The sequence below is a fragment of the Rhea pennata genome, chromosome 4 (genome assembly GCF_028389875.1).
Source record: "Rhea pennata isolate bPtePen1 chromosome 4, bPtePen1.pri, whole genome shotgun sequence".
Lineage (NCBI taxonomy): Eukaryota > Metazoa > Chordata > Aves > Rheiformes > Rheidae > Rhea > Rhea pennata.
Genome location: NC_084666.1, coordinates 7,568,347 through 7,588,046, shown reverse-complemented (window position 1 = coordinate 7,588,046; position 19,700 = coordinate 7,568,347). Strand labels below are relative to the sequence as shown.

Here is a 19,700-nt window from a genome sequence, read left to right as displayed (position 1 = left end):
GGTGCTTAGAGTAACAGTTGTCCATCTTCATGGACACACATGTGCACTTTCTTCAGTCTAGGAGAGGAGGGAAAGAGTAGTCTGGCTGTTGGATAAGCCTTAGATGGATCATCATAAGCTCTCAATTGCTTCAGGTTTTGCCCTTCTGACACCTGAGTAAAGGATGTTTTCTTCTGCCTTACGGCTGCCCAGAGCAGCCTGGGAAGGGGGGAGGAAGAACTGTGAGTGATGCAGCATCGGCTGGGACACATGGGAACATTGGAGAGGACCACGATATCATAACGAACTTGAGGGTATTGGAAGGCTGAAGTGATAAGTGCAAGGAAATTCAGCAGTACATGTGTCAGCGTTGTGACTCAAGAAGGAGGCCCTGCAGTGAACTGGGGAGTGTGGCAGTAAGTCATGCTCTGGGAAGAGAAAAGATTGAGATTTATCTCTTGACTAAAGGATCAGCTGCCATAAGGTGCTGGCCACGCAGAAACACGTGTAACGCGAGGATTCATTAGGATAGATTTCCCGAAAACACAGTGTTGTTTTTGGTACCGCTCTTACTTTAATGCAGTGGGGAGAGAGACTTCAGCTGGTGCCTGTGTCCAGTGCTGATCATCCACGCTCGGAAGAGTCAAGCTTAGAATTGCGTGAGTGCAATGAATAAGTGTTAGCGTGATCGAGGGGCTAGAAAGGTGTCATCCTAGAAGGACTAAGCTTGTTAAGTGTAGCCAAACAAATGCTGAGAGGTGATATGATCATTCTCTATAAATATATCGGATTGTAAACACCAAGAAGGAAAGCACAGTTTAAACAAATGGCTAGGAGCTGGGCTACAAATAAATTGAGGCTGGGAGTTGGAAGAAATTTCTATGTTGTTAGAGTTGTGGGATTTTTGGAATAGTTTTCTTTTAGGAATTAACAGACCAAAAAACCTAAGGCAGTTGAGATGGGCACTCAGTTGAATAACGAGAGAGAGTATGGCATGCATAGCCTGCAACAGGTATGGGCTTTGCCTTGGTGCTATAGGAGGTCTACGCTGGTCCTGTGTTGCTGTGGGAGCAAACCCAATAAACTGCTTTTTCTTAACCCTCTGCGAGAGCTAAAGTGAATGCATTCTGGTCAGTGTAGTTTTTCTGATTGATGACAGCTAGGTGTAATCTTCAGAGGACTTTCTTGTACTGTTAAAATCAATGGCTGTGCGGGTATGGCCCTTTGTAGGAGGGACAGCCTACAGCTGTTCCTTGAATTGTGTTGTTGCCACACACTGTAAGGCTCTGCCACTTCTAATTTTCCAGTAGTTCTTCCTCTTATAAGTGATCCCAAATTCTGCTCAAAGGATACTGGTCTTTATCTTTCTTAGAATTGGGTTTACTAACCTAAGAATGCCTCTTATAATAGATCATTGTGTAAAATATTCAGGTAAGAATGGTTTTCTTAATTGTCATGGGTTCTGTTTGTATTTTCTTCTAAAATTCGGTGTGTATATTTTAATTTTTTTAAAATTATTACTGCAGATTTTGGATTCCAACAGGAAGTTACAGTCCTTTGTATGTGAGATTGTATTTTGCTGCAATAGTTCTTTAAAATGATGTGTGTTAATTAAGAAAATGATTTTACAATACCATAGAAAATGCTTATATGAGCAGAAATACTTCAGATGACAGAATCTGTAAATGTACCAGACCACAAAGCTATTGAATAAAATATAGAGCCTCCACAGAACCCTTATGTAACGTGCTTTATAGGAACCTCTTAAAGTCATTACAGCCAGCTTAGATGTTGATGTGATTTGTGTATGTTTTGTTTGTTGTAGGATGATTAAGATATTAGGTAGGGCATGTAGGGTGGGAATAAAAATGTTTTGAAGAAATGAAACAATCCACTTTGCATACAAAGAGAGAGCAAAATACTTTCTACCTTTTGACACTAAACCATAAGCTAGCTGCTTATGCGCAGCACGCGGTGTTACTGCTTTTCGGTAGCAGAATTTGAAACAGCTAGGCTGCCTGTGACAACCTTTTCCCCTTCTTCTCCTCATGCCTTCCATCTTAACTTTCTTGAATATGTTGGGTGTACTCTAAATTAATTCAAAGATGTTCATGCTTTCCTGTTCCTGTTAGTTTATTTCTCCTTTTTTACTCTCTTTTGTAAGTTTTTCCTTTTTGCAGTATTTTTGCCTTCATAGAATTTTTATTTCTTAGAGGTGCTGATTTTCTGGGTAATACCTAGTTTTGCAACTCAGTTATACCAATTTATGACATGCAATTTTTCATCAGTAAGAGCTGTAGACAGCTGCAGTATAAATAAAGTAAGGGACAGGCATTTTGTATTTATGTTTGAATTGACAGATTTCAGTCTCTATTGTCTAAGAGTTTTGTGATCATTACTGAATGTTTTCTGTTCAGGTATCAAATGGTTGAATAATGTAGTTGCTGTACCACTGAATGTATTGTCAAGAGAGACTGCTCTGTTACACCCTTCAAAACTGGATGTCAGCTGCCTGAGCATAAAAATATTCACTGTCTAAAGTGAGTGATTGCACCCGTGTTATGTTTTCAGAATGCATGTACAGATGCAGTCCATCAGTGCTCGTACTCAGGGTCCACTACTGCAGGGCATCTCCTGTGAAATGATAGGAGTTTTTCCTCTTAATAAGAATATGAGTAGAGGTCTCTTAGCTCTTTCAAAAGCTAACATCATCACGCTAGAGCAGATATATCAGGTGAAAAAAAAGTACAAGAGGCTGGATGATACCTGGAGAAATAACCTTTAAAACAAAAGATATTGATTTAATGCTTACGTAGCCTTTTATACCTGCAAATTTATATACATGATTAGGCTGAGATGCTATGAAAGAAAAAAAAAATAAGTATTTTTTTTCTCCTGTTTTACTTGCAGGTACTAAATGAAGCAGTGGGTGCACTGATGTATCACACTATCACTTTAACACGAGAAGACCTGGAGAAATTTAAAGCACTTCGAATAATTGTCCGAATTGGCAGTGGTTTTGATAATATTGACATCAAATCTGCTGGAGATTTAGGTATGAGTATTCAAGACGTTCTTTTTACATCTTATACTTGCCTCCAGAAATCTGATAGCAACTAAGTCCTTAGCATTAATATTGTCTGTATAATTTCCACTAACATAGTCTGTAAGCTGTATAGCTTTCTCATCAAAGTGTTTAAAAATCATTATGGAGATGTTATCATTTGTTAATTAAGTGATAATGTTAATGGCTTTGTGACAGAATGACAATTTGCCTGTTCAAGATAAATCCAGACAGTAAGGTCATAATATTTCCTCCTTTATTTTTCGCCCCAGTTGTGTATTTTAACTACTGCCTACTGTAATCCAATCCCAATATATAATTCCATCAATATGGCAAACTATGTCTGTTTGAATAAAAATGAGATCATGATCAACTGCCTGGGACTTGCTTATGACGCATGAGATTTAGTACTAAAGCGCTCCGTAAAACAGAAATAGAGATTTTTATAGGACATTTAGTTGTTTTTGCCTCGAAATAAATGTAGAAAGTAGAAGTGTGAAGAGTTGGTGCTTAGTGTTTCACTGTAAAAAAGCAACAATTGGATTTGTCCTTTGCTTGCTTAAAAATAATTCCTCTGGTAACTGTAGTATACAGGTAAAACTGGACCACTGAAAATAAATTTCTAAGTTTTCTTTGTATTTTTGTGAGTAAGTAGGGGCAAATTGTTAAATATATTCTCCATTATGTTTTGGGGAGATTTTGGAAGTGCATAGTTCAACGTTACAGTGCTTCAGCCTGTTAGTAGTCTTACTCATCTAGCGAGGAGCTGTAACATGGTCCTGCTTATCAGTGAATGATAGTAAAATAACCACCTTTTTCTAATGGCTCTGTATTTTGCACATCAGGCAGAAGCTAAGAATTTCATTGGAAGTGCATATAAAGAACAGATCAGATCTGAAGGCATCAAAGGTCGTATTCCTACTTTTTATAAACAGTGCCAAAGTTAGGCATGTACACTATGATCCACAGAAAACATACACTCATGTAGAGGTTGCCCTGGGGTAAAATCCTGGGTCCAAAGCCAAACTCTCAGTGCATCTAAAAGGCCCCAGTGCACTCAGGAGCCTCTGTGGTGCTGAGAACTGCTGACAGGAGAGGAGGATCTCGGCAGGTTTGTTGCCTCTCTGTGCAGGTCTCCATGCCGGACAGTAGCCCAAACAAATTGAAATTCAAATGCATCCACTTAGTATTTTGATACCGACTCACCATTACTTATATGAGTCACTTTGTTGCTCCATTTTCCGTTTGTTGAACTGATACAAATAATATGCCTCTCGAGGAGGTGATGTGAGAGTTAATTTGTAAAAAGCTTTAGTTCAGTCATGAAATATACTGTGGCCTTAGACCTTAAAGCATGACCTACTCCAGAAATCTAGTTCTGACTTTTTCAGGTATTTTTCAGAGAGCTCCTTAGTGGGGCATCTACCGGTTTTCCTCTTTTGCTATTATCTTCATGTTACTATTTTAGCTTTTATTGAAAAGTATTAAAGTGGATGTTTTTGGATAAAAAGCTGATCTACTTTTCCTCTGGTTTATTAATAGTTGACTAGAAAATACGAGGTGTGAGTGTAACTGAATGCAAGTGAAATGGGAGTTAAGGGTGAAGCCAGTAGATCCCTGAGTTTTTCATTGTGGAACCTGTGCACCAGGTCACTGAAAGCAGTCAGAAAAAGGAGAGAAGCACAGAAATAAGGGATGTGAGATAAGAGGGCAGAATGCATTATCGTTTCCTCTGTGAAATGCCTCTTTCCTTCATACCCTTGTCTTTCTCTTGCTGCTTTTTGTGGTTCACTCTGCCTCTGCCTTTCTGGAACAAGCTGTTTTTAAGGGGGAGGAAAATGCGGGGAAAAAGAAATTCCTAAAATTTACAATTTTACTAGGCAAACTTGTTAGGGAAGAAGGTGTGAGTTCAATTCTTTGTTTCTCTTCCCCAAAATATAATCCAATTCCTTCATCTTTTTTTAAAGCATTGTTTCATTGATGCTGGCCATTAGGAGACATGCTTATTAAATCTGATTTGCCATGTAAAATCTGCATTTTTGCTCCCTGAGAAGGACCTTTTTTGTATAAACAAATACAGCTGTTTAATATGATCCACACAGAGGGATGTTTCAGTGAAAACAAAGAGTACTTTTCTCCCTACTCTCACTCTCTTTTCCTCAGTTTAAAATATGGTGAGTTTCATTCTGCCGTTGGTGTTAGCAGGATGCCGAGATTAAAATTTCAGCAAACGAAGCTGTTTTATCTTTGTAAGTCTAAGAAGAGTGACTCAGCCGGACATGCATCTCTGTTGCAGAAAGAAGAAAAATAATTGTGCAGCCTACTTGAGGCTGTTTTTTACTGATCTAAGAGGGCTGAAAAAAGTACCAGGCAGCAGAAAGAAGGCATTTGAATGTAAAACATAGATAAATATGGTATCAGCTTATTATTTGTCAGATCACTATTAATGAAAAGATTTTTTTTGCCTTGCTTTGTAAGATATCCTGGTGTTAACTGAGGCCTCATTGAATGTTTATTTATGTAGAAGTCCAAACAAATAGACAGTAAAAGCAGTACTAGTTGTTCTTCCATACAAAATACTTTTTTCTCTGCCGTGAAATTATACTGTGCTGTCTGTGATCTCAGTCAATACAGTTGAGACAAAAATGTTAGTGAGAGCTGATGACTGGAGAGGGAACATAAACAGAATGTAAATAGAAAGATTAGAGAGACAAGTTAAACAGGACACAAACTTTATTGAATAAACAGCATTTTGCTTAACTGCTCTATGTTGAGTACTGGAAGATAAATGCTTGTCCAAAAAGCAGAATGTGATAATATTTGCAATTGCATTTGCTTGTTGCCTGATCTGTTTTTTGAGGTAAAAACAGAATGTAGTGAGTATTGAATCTTTCCAGCTTCTACTACTGTCTGTGGAAATCTGTCTTGTAAATTCTTGATAGGATCCTCTTTTTGGCTATTTAACTTTTCAACTGTTAGCAGCACAGACTTGCATTACCTTTATATCCCATGCAGAAGCACATTTTATATTTCTCTGTTGATGCTTAGATGAGTTATCTCTTTAATAGTTTAATGAGAGACCAGGAAAGGACTTCAGTACTATTTGTAGCAATGCTATACACCCTTGTGCAACACAAAACAAATTGTCCCCACCTGTGTCATGATTGTCCATATATGTGTTGGAAATAATAGTACTTGTCCCATAGGGCATTATAAGAATTGCTGCTGTTTTTAAGTAATTTAGTTCTTTAATAATTTGTATAGATAGCTTTTTGGGGGATCTGCTCAATAGCAGAAAGCTAACTCACAAAATTAAATCTAAACAATAGTCATTAACCTCATTGTCCTTATATTCAAAATACCTAGGCCTGTGTGCGTGTAAAACGCTTACTAAAAGATAATCAACTTGGTTACTAAACTACCTGACTTCTTAAATACATTCCTTTTGAGGTTTCAGTTGTCTGTTTACCGTTTGCCTTAATTTTGAAACACAATAAATAGTAATAAATTAAAAAAAAAATCTGCAAATACATACGTATCACCTATTTTGTCAATTACTGTATCTGTCACTGCAGTCAGGAACTTACTTGTGCAAAGCAAGTGTTGAAATACCTGTAGATTAAAATACCATATCTCTTTGATTCTGGATTACCACTGGATGGGGAAAGGTAAGAAATATTTGGCAAACTGATATCCTCTCTCCGCCGTTATTTTCAGGGATTGCAGTGTGTAATGTGCCAGCTGCTTCAGTAGAAGAAACAGCAGATTCTACCATGTGCCACATTCTGAACCTGTACAGGAGAACTACGTGGCTTCACCAGGCTTTGCGGGAAGGCACGAGGGTACAGAGCGTCGAACAGATTCGGGAAGTGGCGTCTGGAGCTGCCAGGATCAGAGGGGAAACCTTGGGCATTATTGGATTAGGTATGTTGTCTCGGAGGGTTTTTTCGTGCTCCTTGCCTCACGTTGCTTTAAAAGAGTTAGGAAGATTTGATCTAGAAAAATGGAACACTCGAGTCACTTCTTCATACTAAGCGTTCTGGATAATAACACTTTGTTCCTGGTGTTTATATTTCTCAAATATTTTTCCTTATTACCTCTTGCTTCCCTCAGACAACTTTTGTTGTTACTATTTTCTGAATTTTTGAAGTTCTGTGTATCTTCCTGCTATCATTGCCTTGTGCCAGGCACATGAAGAGACTTCCCTTTTCCAGAACAAGGATCCTGCTACTTTAACCCAACATCATGTGTATTTAGTGCCATTATTACGTTTTGCAGTAATGCTGTATTTCTTATCCATTGTCATAGCTGATCTGTTTGTGCTTTCTTCTTTTTACTTTTTAGCGTATCTGAAAAATCTTTGCTGCAGTAACAACCTGCAGAGCAGTTATTTGTTGCGTTTGTTTGAGCTGCATTTGAATTTGTATTTCAGCTCAGATGAGAGGAAAAATATATGCAAGAAAGTTTGAAATGCTTCCAGACCTAATAAAATCACCTACTTACCTCTGTGAATGTCCCTAAATGTGTTTCAGCGTCTAACAGATGGACAGGTTTGCCTGGGATGAATTAATTACTGTCTGTTTTAGAAGCAGGGAAGAAAAACAAGCAAGTCAGTTTCTATATGAAAATTACTCAGTCATGTGCCTGCCTTATCAAAGATCTGATAGATTGTGCCTGTAATTGCTGTGGTATTCAGCCACAGGAATTAATAATAAGATTTTGACAAGAGGACATCATACTTCAGAAGATCTTCAGTACTTAAATGACTGTTCCAGTTATACATCGCTGTCAGATAACTCAAGCCACTAACTCTTGCTTTTGGAAGCTGAAAATAGCCTGGCATAACATAGTACTGGTTTGAATGAGTATGCAAGGCAGCAAGAACATCTTCACTGTCAGAGAATTGCCTTTAAAATATGACTTTCAGGAAGTTAGTCATGAAGTTGCTTTCTCCAATCTATACCCATGTAATTATGCATCTCATTTAAGCATGCAGTAATTATTGTACTCACAGTCACAGCGTCCATACGTAAATAATAGTCACTTGCAGTGTTTTAAAAATTGAAATGCATGTCTAGTTTTTGAAATTCAAGCCCTGATCTAGATACTGTAAGCTATTTGCCAGAGATACCTGACCTGTTGGTGCTGTGTTTATTGTATTGCACTTAAATTCCAGCCTGAAATAAGAGTGAATCTTCATTTATTATTGAACTTTTTAAATGCATTTTTTATCTACTGTTTTTGTTGAGAATGACTGAAAGGTATAGAGAAACAAGTGGATAATCAGAGTCCCAGTTTGTGCAATGTCACATAAAGTGCTAGTTGTTTTTGAAAAAAAACAAGCCTTTTGTGTGTATTGTATGTTAAAAGGCTAATAAAATACGATTTTAAAGGCACACATCTGTTACAGTTATTAACACATAATTTTCTCTATTATTTTATTGTTTCTATTGCTCCTGCTACAGATGGAATCTTTATACTTCCAGGGAAAATGTTTTAAAGTCAGTTTTAAAAGCACCCACAGTTCGGTTTTGTGTATGTGTGTGAATAGGCACAACATTGTGATTCTGACCTCGTGTTGTAGCAAACTTGTATGTACCTACATAATAACAAAGAATAAAAAGCAAAGTATTTAAAAATAGGGCTGTACTGTTTCCATCTAAGCACTTCAGGCAGTTAGATTAAGATGTACTTTTTTCCATTGCAGATGATTGCAAGAGGCTACTTAACCCTAGTTTTAGACCAAAATGTGTATTTACAATCATATTCAAGTCTTGTCCTTAGGTTATATTTTCCTACCAGTGTCCCTTTCCCACATGTGTCATTTTTCCTCACTTTATTATTTTATTATTAAGATGTGTCAGCATCAGAACAGCTGAACCACTAAGATGTTATGGAGCACATACAAAACTATCAATTCTCATCTTTGTTACTCGATCTTGCTTTTTTTTCCTTCTATGTAGTATCTCTGTTTCTCTCCTTTCTCATTAACATGCTTATCTCTTATCTCCCAGCTATGACTTTCTATTCTTGTTTTGAACTTCAGTCTCTTCTGCAATGGGTTGCTTAAATTATATAACTTTCCTTTGGCAACAGCTAAGTCCAGACTTTCTTCACATCCGTTTCTGGGCTTCTTTCTTGTTTTGCCAATGAGAAACACCCTAGGTCTCCCTATCTCTGCTAGGGAATGACATAGTTGTTCTCTCCAAAGCTCCAAGTACTCACTTCCTTATCCACTGGTCTAGCCAAGTTTCATGACTCACTTGCCTTTTTCTTTCCATCACCCACTCTCTTTTCTTTGCCTTCTTTCATGCACATTCCTGGTTTTGACACTTGGTGTATCCTGCTTAATCCTATTACTCCATACTCCTCCTTTAAAGTTAACCCCCTTTCTCATCCTCTGCTTGAATTGAGGTTGATGATAAGGAAAAAAAAAAAAAAAAAAAGGCAAAAGACTCTACAGTGTAATGCTTAGTTTTGTGGTTAGCCTCTGAGTTCCGTAGGGCAAACCCTGCATTTCTTTCTGTCCTTACAGAGTGTGTGATTCTTTGAGCCTTACATAAGTAATAATAAGACATCATTTAAAAAAAAAGCTGTCTTCATCACTTTTAATCTTTATTGCAATCCGAGCTCCTGTATTTCAAGTGATGCATCACAAGCTCGGATAGCAAGCCACGTATTTCTTTTTTTTTTTTTTTTTTTTAAGTCACTACCTTTTCATCCTTTATCTCGTTTTTTTTAAAGAATATTTTATGAGCAGCAGCATGTAAGTGCTTGGATGAATACATAGTTGGACGTGATCCTGCAATAATGATCATTTTATAACAGTGAAGGCTATGAAATCACGCACTCTTCCCCTTCCTCCCCACGCAAATATTGGTGACTAGTAGTTAATGCATTTCCTCATTCGCAGGAGGTGAGATTGCCTCCAAATACATTTGTGTCCACATCATAATTAGTGTCATCACTCAATGTGGCCTCATCTGCTTCATGGTTTCTCTCATTCACGAATCCTGAGTAGACGTTGGCCAAAGCACTGATTTGCATTATCGGGCAAGATTAGGTCTTAAGAGTTGGGTGGTATTACCAGATAGGGTGGCATCACCAAATGTTGCAGCCGTAGCAGTCCTGCTAGCTCTGTTTACGTACACACCAGGAAATAGGACAAAACGGCACTCTTCAAGAAGCCACGTTTCAGAATTATCCAAGAGAGGTGAAGAATTATCCAAATTCCTCATTGCTGTTGCATAGGCAGTAAGAGCTGGTCAGTTAAGGCACCTTTACTTTCTGTGGAAGTCCGCAGGCAAGTCATCAACATCTCCGTGGTACTGAAGGGCATTTTATAGAGCTTCGTAATACCGGTGTCGGTGGGTGCTCTTTACCCAGTGCCTGGATGGGGGTTACTGAGCACTCCTGCTGCTGTGTTGTCACTCACAAATCAGGTCACTGACACCTACAGACTGGGAGCCTTTTGGGGGAGTGACCGAGTCGCACTGTAACAGCAGAACCAGGCATTTTAGATGTAAATCTTCTTGTGCTTCTGGTTTCACTGAACTGATGCACAGGCTTTGCTGCAGCTTTGTGTAAAGCTCTAACTTCTAAATTTCTAATTAGGCTTTTGTTAACTCTACTTTTTTGCAATTACATGAAACATGCGTTTTGTGTGTTCTTCCTCTATCACAAACCAAGAAGTTCATTTAATACTTTCAGCTTCAGAATTCGCCTTTTCTTGGAAGCACCCAAGTCTCGTGAATATTTGTAGCAATTGTATATACTTTTAAGATAAAGTTGCCCTGAAGGCATGAATCTGTTTACACCAGTCTATTGTTCTTGAGGTACTGAGGTAGATTTTGAGCCACCCATCATGTCTATGTGATAGGCTTATAAAATAGAAGATTTTTCATTAAAAAAAAAAAAAAAAAAAAGCTGTCATAGGTTTAAGGTATATAGTTGTTCTGTGTTGTCTGACTGTAATTTAAAAAGGAATTGGCAGATGTGGTTGTTCATCTATGATTCTGTCTAAGGAGTATGACTAAATATGAACTGTCAGTTACAGAAGACCTTTATCCTATAAAGCAATTTTAATGGGACAGTTCTGCCCAAATCTATATGCATACTAGTCCCAAGTATTTCAGAAAGAAACTGTGCATATTTAAAATGGTTTTAATATATTAGCCTGGTTTCAATGAATGGAAAGCATAGCTTTAAATGGAGATCCAGTTGTAAGAGATTTAACTATTGTAAATCCCCTCAGGTATTAGTGTTGTAAAGAGTGTAAAAAGAGCAGATGACAGAATATTGCTCGTGAAAATGAAATGGAGTTAATGTGATATGCTTCTTCTAAAGACATACATTGTTTACAGTATGTAACTGGTATCTTGAGCTGTGAACGTGCCAAAATTTGAAAAATAGTACATTGCGCTGAGAATTGGCTAATATGTTTATAAAAAAAAATCATCTTGAAAAGCAAACAAATAACATTTTACATAAGTATTGAAATGAAAGGTTTTGAAGAGTGTTTTAAGTTTATGTCCCCAAAGGAAAGCAGACAGCTCCCATCAGATTGACAGGCTATTTAATATTCCAAGCACATCCATCAACAAGCTCTACAGAATTACTGTGTTCAGGTTAAATGATCAACAGAAAACCTTTCTTCCTGTGGCTTTTGAAGTTTATTCAGAGAGAAACTGAAAAGCAGAGGGAAATCCTTTAAAGCACAGTTGGAAAGATGCGGGACTTCCCTGTGTTATTTCGATGCTTTTTTTTTTTTTTTTTGAACAAATGCAGATATTAAAAAGAAAACTGTTGAGTTTTTTTAATCTGAGACATGATTATTAGTGCATGTCTAATGAAATGTCTGAAATGTCTTTACCTAAATGTCTTTACCTACTTCTGAAAATATCTTTACCTAAAATTTGTAATACTCTAATATGAGTACCTCGCGTGTAGTTTTCTAATCTGGAAAGTATTTTAGTTTACATTTTTCAAGATAGTCTTACTCACTAGATATGCTACTTATTTTCTCTAGCAATTGTTTAATTGGTAGTGTATCAGAGGGAAATACACATCACCTAGCACATGTGGTATGGAATCATGCCTGAAAAGCAATTTCAAACACAGCTCTGAAATAATATGACTGTAAGGAAAGTGGAGCAGGGAAGAGCCAAGGACAGTAAGAATACCAAATGCTATTGCACTCTCCTCTTCTTACTGAGGTGCCATATGATGGGCTGTATTCATGATTTAGGTAAATGGATACAGAATTTTTAAAAGACTCAAATAACTGGTTTGTTATAGGCATTTTAATACTGAATGCATTTTTCTCAAAATGGAAGAAAATACTAGTTCAGAAGGGAGATTCCATGTGTTGAGTATGGTTGAGCTTCAGATTAAACAAATTATGTTTTATTGCATCCATTTTTAAGGATTAATTTTGTAGCTTTTTATTAAAGCCAGCTGGTCAGACATGGGTAAGAGTAGGTCCTTGGCAGGATGTGTTTTACCATAAGCAAGCCCAGCAGGCAAGTGCTTCTATTATGTGGATTATTGTGGATTACATGACATCTTTTGGCATTTCAGATCTCCATTTGCAAGGTGCAGACCTTTTGCTTTGAGACAAAGCTGTGTGGGACAGTTCAGATTTAATGTTACTGATCTTAACAAGGATCTCTAGTTGGGGTGGGGACTGCCTTTTTAAAATGCAATTCTGTGTACTGGGCAAAACTGTATTGTTTGATACAAGTGTTTGCAATGGAAAGGAACAGGCTACCTACACCAGCTCCTTTATGTATGTGTTCACTGTGTCTCTCGTTTGCAGGGCGTGTTGGGCAAGCAGTAGCACTACGTGCCAAAGCCTTTGGCTTCAGTGTCATTTTCTATGATCCATACCTCTCAGATGGGATGGAGCGTGCTCTGGGACTGCAGCGGGTGAGCACTTTGCAGGACCTGCTGTTCCACAGTGACTGTGTTACCCTGCACTGCAACTTGAATGAACACAATCATCATCTTATTAACGACTTCACCATAAAGCAGGTAATGATCTCTGTAGGTGCCCTCCACACCGGTGCTGGTGGCGGACACATTACAGAGTTTCTTTACGTAAACATGCAGATTCTCATTTGAAAACTTTTTTTTTCCTTTAGTTCTTTGAGCAAACGTATAACTGACGCGGAAATAGTGTGCGCCTTATGTATTGTTATTTTTATTGTCTTTTTTGCTCAGTAACATTGCATTTATGGAAATGATATGCTCTTCTACATATTATTCAGGTTTAACTAAGTTGCATTAATTTAAAAACACTTCTGTAACTTCTGGTAGCTACTTCCTTTGCTTGTGTTTTCAGATAGCAATTCTGTCTTTCACTCCTGTTCGTCAGTTTGAGTTCTTCATAGGTTAATTTAAGGATTATGACTAAATGGCGCCCCCCTGTGCTCAGTCCTAATGTTTGCAGAGTGTTTCACTGATTAATTGCATTTACAGCATTGCATTATTTGGGAAAAATAATACTTCTTTGGACTAGTACCAACATCTCCCTAAATTTTTAGGTAATATTAAAATCAATTCATAATCTAAACATGGAGTAACTGCTCTGTTTTTGACTAATTCAATAGTAAGATTTTCTCATTAAATACCTAGGTTCTATTTTCAAACCTTAATGCAGATAACAGTAAGAAATACAACTATGAAATGTAAGAATATAGATTTGCACAGGAAAGAAATTCTAATGATATAATAAATAATTGATTTACATTTTAGTGTTCTTTATACAGGTATATATAGTTGCTGGTAAAAATGATGGTAGTACTCTTTTGACATAAAATCATTGGTTGGCTTCTGAGAAATAGTTTGCACCTACTGCTCTGGGACTTTAGTAGAACTGAAGTAATTACTGAACATCTTCCACGTTCGTGTGGAATCATGGCAGAAAACTAATGATACAATGCATACCTTGATTTGAGAGTAGAGGATTTTGTAGACCAATCCCAATGTAAAATCAAGGTTTGGGATTTAAAACTCTTAAAAAATAAAGGTTAAAAAAAAAGCCATCATCTGAACCCAAATAGAATTGCAGTCATTTCAGGGGGACCTTTTAGAGGTTTAGCTGTGCTGAGTCATTATAGTGGACAGTGAAACTAGGGCAGTGTACCATAGGAAGTTTTTGAGTAGAGATAGATAAATGGGATGAACTTTGGATAGTACTCAGTGTATTCATCGGAGAAGCAAACAAAACAAAAAGATTAAGACTGATGCCATTTTAAGTGAAATGCAAATAAAATCTGAACTTAAAAGTGTGTTGTAAGCATTTATCTTGCTATTTACTATTCTTCATTTAGAAGCAAAGGTTAAAATGTTAGATGATAGTTCTTTCTTTAGGTAAAAATTTAGATAAAACTATCTATATTGTAACAACTGATGTGTTACCTAAATTTGAAAACAAGAAAATCATAACACCTATGATCACTCCTGATCAATTTGTAGACTAGCACTTCTGAATATGTAGTGAAAAGAGCAAAATAGGCTGACAGATGCTATAGTTGACTTAAAAATCTAAGAGAGCACTGCATGCCATTTTTGCCCAGTATTGCATGTTCATGTAATAATCAGTTTTTAAACTAAGTGCAGAGAAGTGTGGTGCATCTCATTTCACTAAAGTCTCATCCTGACTTTTGTTGAGAATCTGAAATTATGTAACCTTAAAATTTATTAGAAATTTTGATGTTAGTCTTTTCAGTGGCTTTTCCTTTGTATTACTCAGCATTCTGCCTAGCCATCATGCTTGGCCCTGTAGTCCCAGAGTGGCTCCAAGAGTTATTTCACACTTGTGATTTTTGAGCCCGTGATAGTCAAGTACTCTTAAGAGAAGCTGAGGTTACCTTTAATTTTACAGATTTGGGAAGAAGATGCTGCAATTAAATGCAGTACATTTCTAAAGTAGTTCCGCAGGGTTTAATGAAAGTGAATTGTAACATCAGTCAGCAGTTTTAGCTGTGACATTCCCTTTCAAGATTCTACCACTATAAAAGGTCATCTTCTACTGCATCCACCCTTCTAGTTTATCGTGACTCATATAATTCATTCCCATTACAATGCATTTACACGTCCATGTTCTGTTTGATTTTGGCTTGTCTTAGTACTAATTTTAGAGTTTTGTAAATAGTCCTGAAGATGAAAACTCAAGTAAGGTTATTATGGATGGACAGAAGATTTCGGTAGGGTTGACTTTGATTACAAATTGCAAGATCTTCAAAGTGTGTATAAATAGGCTAGGCTATACTTAAACATCACATTATCCCTTCCATTTGCAAAAGCACAAAAATAGAAAGTCTTTATATAAGCTCCCACGAGCCTTTTTGGCATGTCTGTGTAGCAGGTGTGGTTGCTGCTTCGGTGAGCCCTCCTGTGCTAGTTTTAATCTAGTTATCACAGCTAAATTACATAGTTCAAGTACAGTGATGGTGTCCATCTTCTTGGTTCCCATGAAGAACCCCGTGTTGTTGCCAGACCAACTTAAACTCATGCCACGATTACAGTCATCACTGCTGTAATTCTCAAGATAATTACCTGAAACTAATAGAAGTACCCTTAGTTCTGCTCCTGCTGAAAGTCAAGCTAGATATGCTATACAGACCAATAGATGTTCCCCTCACAGCCCAAGTCTCTGCAAATGGAGAGAGGCAAAGCCAGATTAAGGCTAGTGAGTTGACCAGTAAAATGCTTTTATCTTTTCTTTTCCTCCTTATAATCTTACTGCAAGCGTAAGTGTCTTAGTGGTTCAATATTTCCAAAGATCTCACCGAAAGAAAAAGAAAGAAAAGAAATCCTAGCTGACATTCTCCAAACCTGCCTGTTGTTCATGAATTTGGCATTCTAAATCAGTGTTTTAGATGAGGATTCTACTCCCATTTAGATGAGTTCTGGTTTGATATATAGGTTGTAAGTAGTTGATTTGATGTTAAAATAGTGGGGGTTTTCATGTTCCTATGGTGAGAGATGGAGTCAAATCAAAATGGAAGTTTTATCACTCATCTTCAGCATGGTTTCTACTCTTCATGTGCTTACCTTCATCTATGGAAATGTTCTGAGATCAGAATCTGTATTTGAGACACCTGGTAAAAGATGCTGAAGTACTAGAGTGGCTGGATGTAGGATATAGAAATCTTTTTTTTTTTTTTTTTTTTTTTTTTTTTTTTTTCTTTATTTGTACTATCTCTCTTACTTGAACCTCCACTTTGTTTTCATGTTGTGGATATATTAGGGTGTAAATTCTTGTAGTTGTCCCCACTCTGTGTTATCTACAATGCTAATCTGTACAATGCACAGCACAACTTCTCTCCAGGGCACACAGCATTCTCAACTAAATTCATTTTCATGCCTTTTAATTGAATACTGTAAGAGTTCTGTAGACCTTTATTTGAACAGTCTTATGGGGAGGAGGAAGATGAAGTAGTACCAATAAATAAAACATAGATTTACTGTATTTTGGTAACTAAAGGCAAAAGAGTTTGGAAATCTAAAAGCATTGATTTTTTCTGAAAAATTCATGTAGGCTTTTATTTGTTTGAAAGTTTCAAACCACAAAGTATGAATTTCGGAATGTACTATAGTTTCTGTCGGATGCAATTTCACAGTGAAATAAAAAGGCATAAAATGATCTGTCAGTTTCATATGCACGTTTGTATCTTTTGATCGTGTTACTGCACAATACATGAAACGCTTCTATTAAAAGACACTACTTACAAGAAACAAAAAGTTATTAAGTGCTGTGAAATAGCATTTTATGTTAGAAGTATCACATTTCTGTGGTACTTTCCAATGGAAAGGGAAGACAACTGTTACAGGTTAAATCAGCTGAATAGCCTTTGTTGTAATGGATGCTTCTTTTGAGTAAAAGATAATGCCACAACGATTTTATTTAATTTATTTTTATTTCATCATTCTTGTTTTTAACTTTCCCTAGATGAGACAAGGGGCTTTCCTGGTCAACACAGCTCGAGGTGGGTTAGTAGACGAAAAAGCACTTGCACAGGCCCTGAAGGAAGGAAGGATACGAGGGGCAGCCTTAGATGTACATGAGTCAGAACCATTCAGGTGCTTTTCCTTTATTTTATTTTTATTTTGTTCACTTTCTTAGTTTTAAGTCGTAGTGCATGATGCAATCAACAGCAACAAGTAAATAAGTTTTCCCTTCCTTTAGTAGTTAAATACTCTTAGTAAAGCAACATGAATCTGTGCAGCACTGGACTAATGCAAATGTAGATGGAGCTTGTTCATGTGGTCAGAAGTGAAAAAAGTGACATCCAAGATTTAATTCCTTAAAAAAAAAATCAAAATCTAATGGACTTATTCAGCAGAAATATCAGGGACACAAGTTCAAATTGCGGGCATGGCTCTGTGACCTATGGCTTTGAGAGGAGTGCTCTGTGTCATTGACAAAACTCAGATGAAACTAATGTTCATATCTGAACAGACTCTTTCAGAAGGTGAAAGGCCCAGAGTTGGTGCAAGAAACAACTGCTTTTATGACACTTCACTGCAGGAAAGGCATACTTTCCATCCAGATACCCTCTGCAGGAAAGCCAAAAATGTGCCAGGTTGCGAAAAACTTAAGGAAGGTGACCGGAATTCAGGTTGTCTTGTTTCACCCTTTCTCTTTGTCAGGAGAACAACAACTCCGCTGTCATTAGCGGAGCTGGTAGCCTGAGTTTTCTGAATGTCACTGGGAAGTTCAGTTTTAGGCAAAAATATACCACTCCCAAAGTGGCATTGGTATTATGATATAAACACTCCTGTCAGAAACAGGCCTCTCTGATGTCCTTGAGTCTTGACCCTGCCTTTTTAGTTAAAGTTGTCAGAATAGACTGCTGTAGCTGTGTGCTTGCATGTGACAAGCCTTTTCCAGTTTTTCAGTATGGACAGGAAGAAGTCTTAATTTTATCTGGAACAACCCATATAAGTCTTGAAGAGGAACAGATTTAGTACTTTGGGGTAGGTTGAAAAGATTCTGAAGAGAGGGAAATCTCTCTTGCATCAGCTGAGACAGGGGAAGTAAAAGCTTTAAAAAACAGTAATAGTATCCTTGAAGACTTCTTTTTATATCCATTGAGGCACAATCCCAATATTTAGTGTTATTTACGCTTATCTTGCATTTGTTTACCTTTAAATGTAACTTATTACAGTGCAATAGTGCTGGGCAAAGCTGAAGTCTTAACAACTCAAGGGGCTTTCAGCTATGTATATGCTTTCCCAATTCAGATCTCCACAAGCAGACCTTTGTACCTATAGGAAGCCCCATTTACTGCATGAAGATGCCATCTGCAGAGATTCAGTTGCAGGATTACAGCCACAATTTCCTTTGGCTTCAGTGCTGCATGTCTATTGAAGGCAGCATGCAAAACTGTTCAAGACTTTGCTAGATATTTATTCTGACTTCTGTTGAACTAAAGATGAAATTATCATTTTATGAACTATTACCAACTCTGCAAGCACACTTTTGTCTTAAAATATTTGTTCCCTTGTTGTTGCAATTAACTATAAGATTATTAAAACTGAAAATAGGTAGGAGGAGTAAGTTTCCACTATTTTCAGTTCCCTAACTCTGTATTTATGGTGATAGCACTTTCACATAGATTTATTGCTTCCTCTGAAAAGCAATCCATCAAGTAAATTTTTTATTTCTGTGGAGATTCTGTACTGCAACAGGATTGAAAAAAAAGTTGAAAATGACAGGAAAATATACCTAAGTATCAAAAAATGTTGAGGGTGCTCATGGACACACTTCTTGCTGGGAAGTAATTGTAACTCATTTTCTTTATTTAACTAAATGTCACTTTGACAGTGACTCTGCCAGAAAGCAAAGATTTGTTTGCTAATGAAATAAAACTGCGATGTAATGGACCAAATAAAGTGGCATCATGAATTGATTTGGGTCTCGCTTTATGCATTTCTGCACCAGAACTGGAGTGGCAGTGGCTGTAATTAGCAAAAAGTGCATTGGACAGAAGCTAATGTTGCTACTAGTGCTATTTAGGTGATATCTTGAGTCTGTGACAGATCATTGTTACTTTATTATACCATGAGTAGCGTATTAAATTAACTGACAATTAAAAACAAATCCAGCAAGGAATATTGGTACAATTCATTTCAGTTAAAGAAATTAATCTGAAAGTATGTACAAATCCCTCTGGATCCCCCTCCCCCCAAATACTTTTTGTCATTTGATCTTGTTTTAAATTTTCATTTAGCTTTAGTCAGGGTCCCTTGAAGGATGCACCAAACCTGATCTGTACCCCACATGCAGCCTGGTATAGTGAACAAGCCTCGATTGAGATGCGGGAGGAAGCAGCGCGAGAGATCCGAAGGGCAATCACAGGTACTGACACACCTTATTACCTTCTTCACTGTTTATTTAAATTTCAACAAACATTTTTATTCTTCACTGTTGGAAGATGTTGAAAATGGCCAAACTTAGGTTTTGTTTACCACTTCTAATGCTGCAAATCAAAACCAGCAAATACCCATCAAGTATTCCCACCCTGGAATAGATAATTTGGGCAGTCTGTTGAAAGTGTAAAGAGAAATCAGGCACTAGAAAAGAAGTATTTTCCATGTAACAGGAATGTACCGATGTGTTTAAAAAAAAAAATCTCTTTTTGTTTCT

General features: G+C 37.1%; 1 protein-coding gene across 10 annotated transcripts in view; it reads left to right on the top strand.

Annotated features, from left to right (window-relative positions):
- The window catches only part of CTBP1 (C-terminal binding protein 1), a 248,176-nt gene that overhangs the window by 218,532 nt on the left and 9,944 nt on the right, over nt 1-19,700 (top strand). For all 10 annotated transcript variants that reach the window (XM_062575221.1, XM_062575222.1, XM_062575220.1 and 7 more), the window contains 5 exons: nt 2,890-3,034; nt 6,761-6,967; nt 12,861-13,075; nt 17,001-17,131; nt 19,285-19,412. In XM_062575221.1, coding sequence (XP_062431205.1) covers nt 2,890-3,034; nt 6,761-6,967; nt 12,861-13,075; nt 17,001-17,131; nt 19,285-19,412 — 826 coding nt within the window. The remainder of the gene's footprint in view (nt 1-2,889; nt 3,035-6,760; nt 6,968-12,860; nt 13,076-17,000; nt 17,132-19,284; nt 19,413-19,700) is intronic.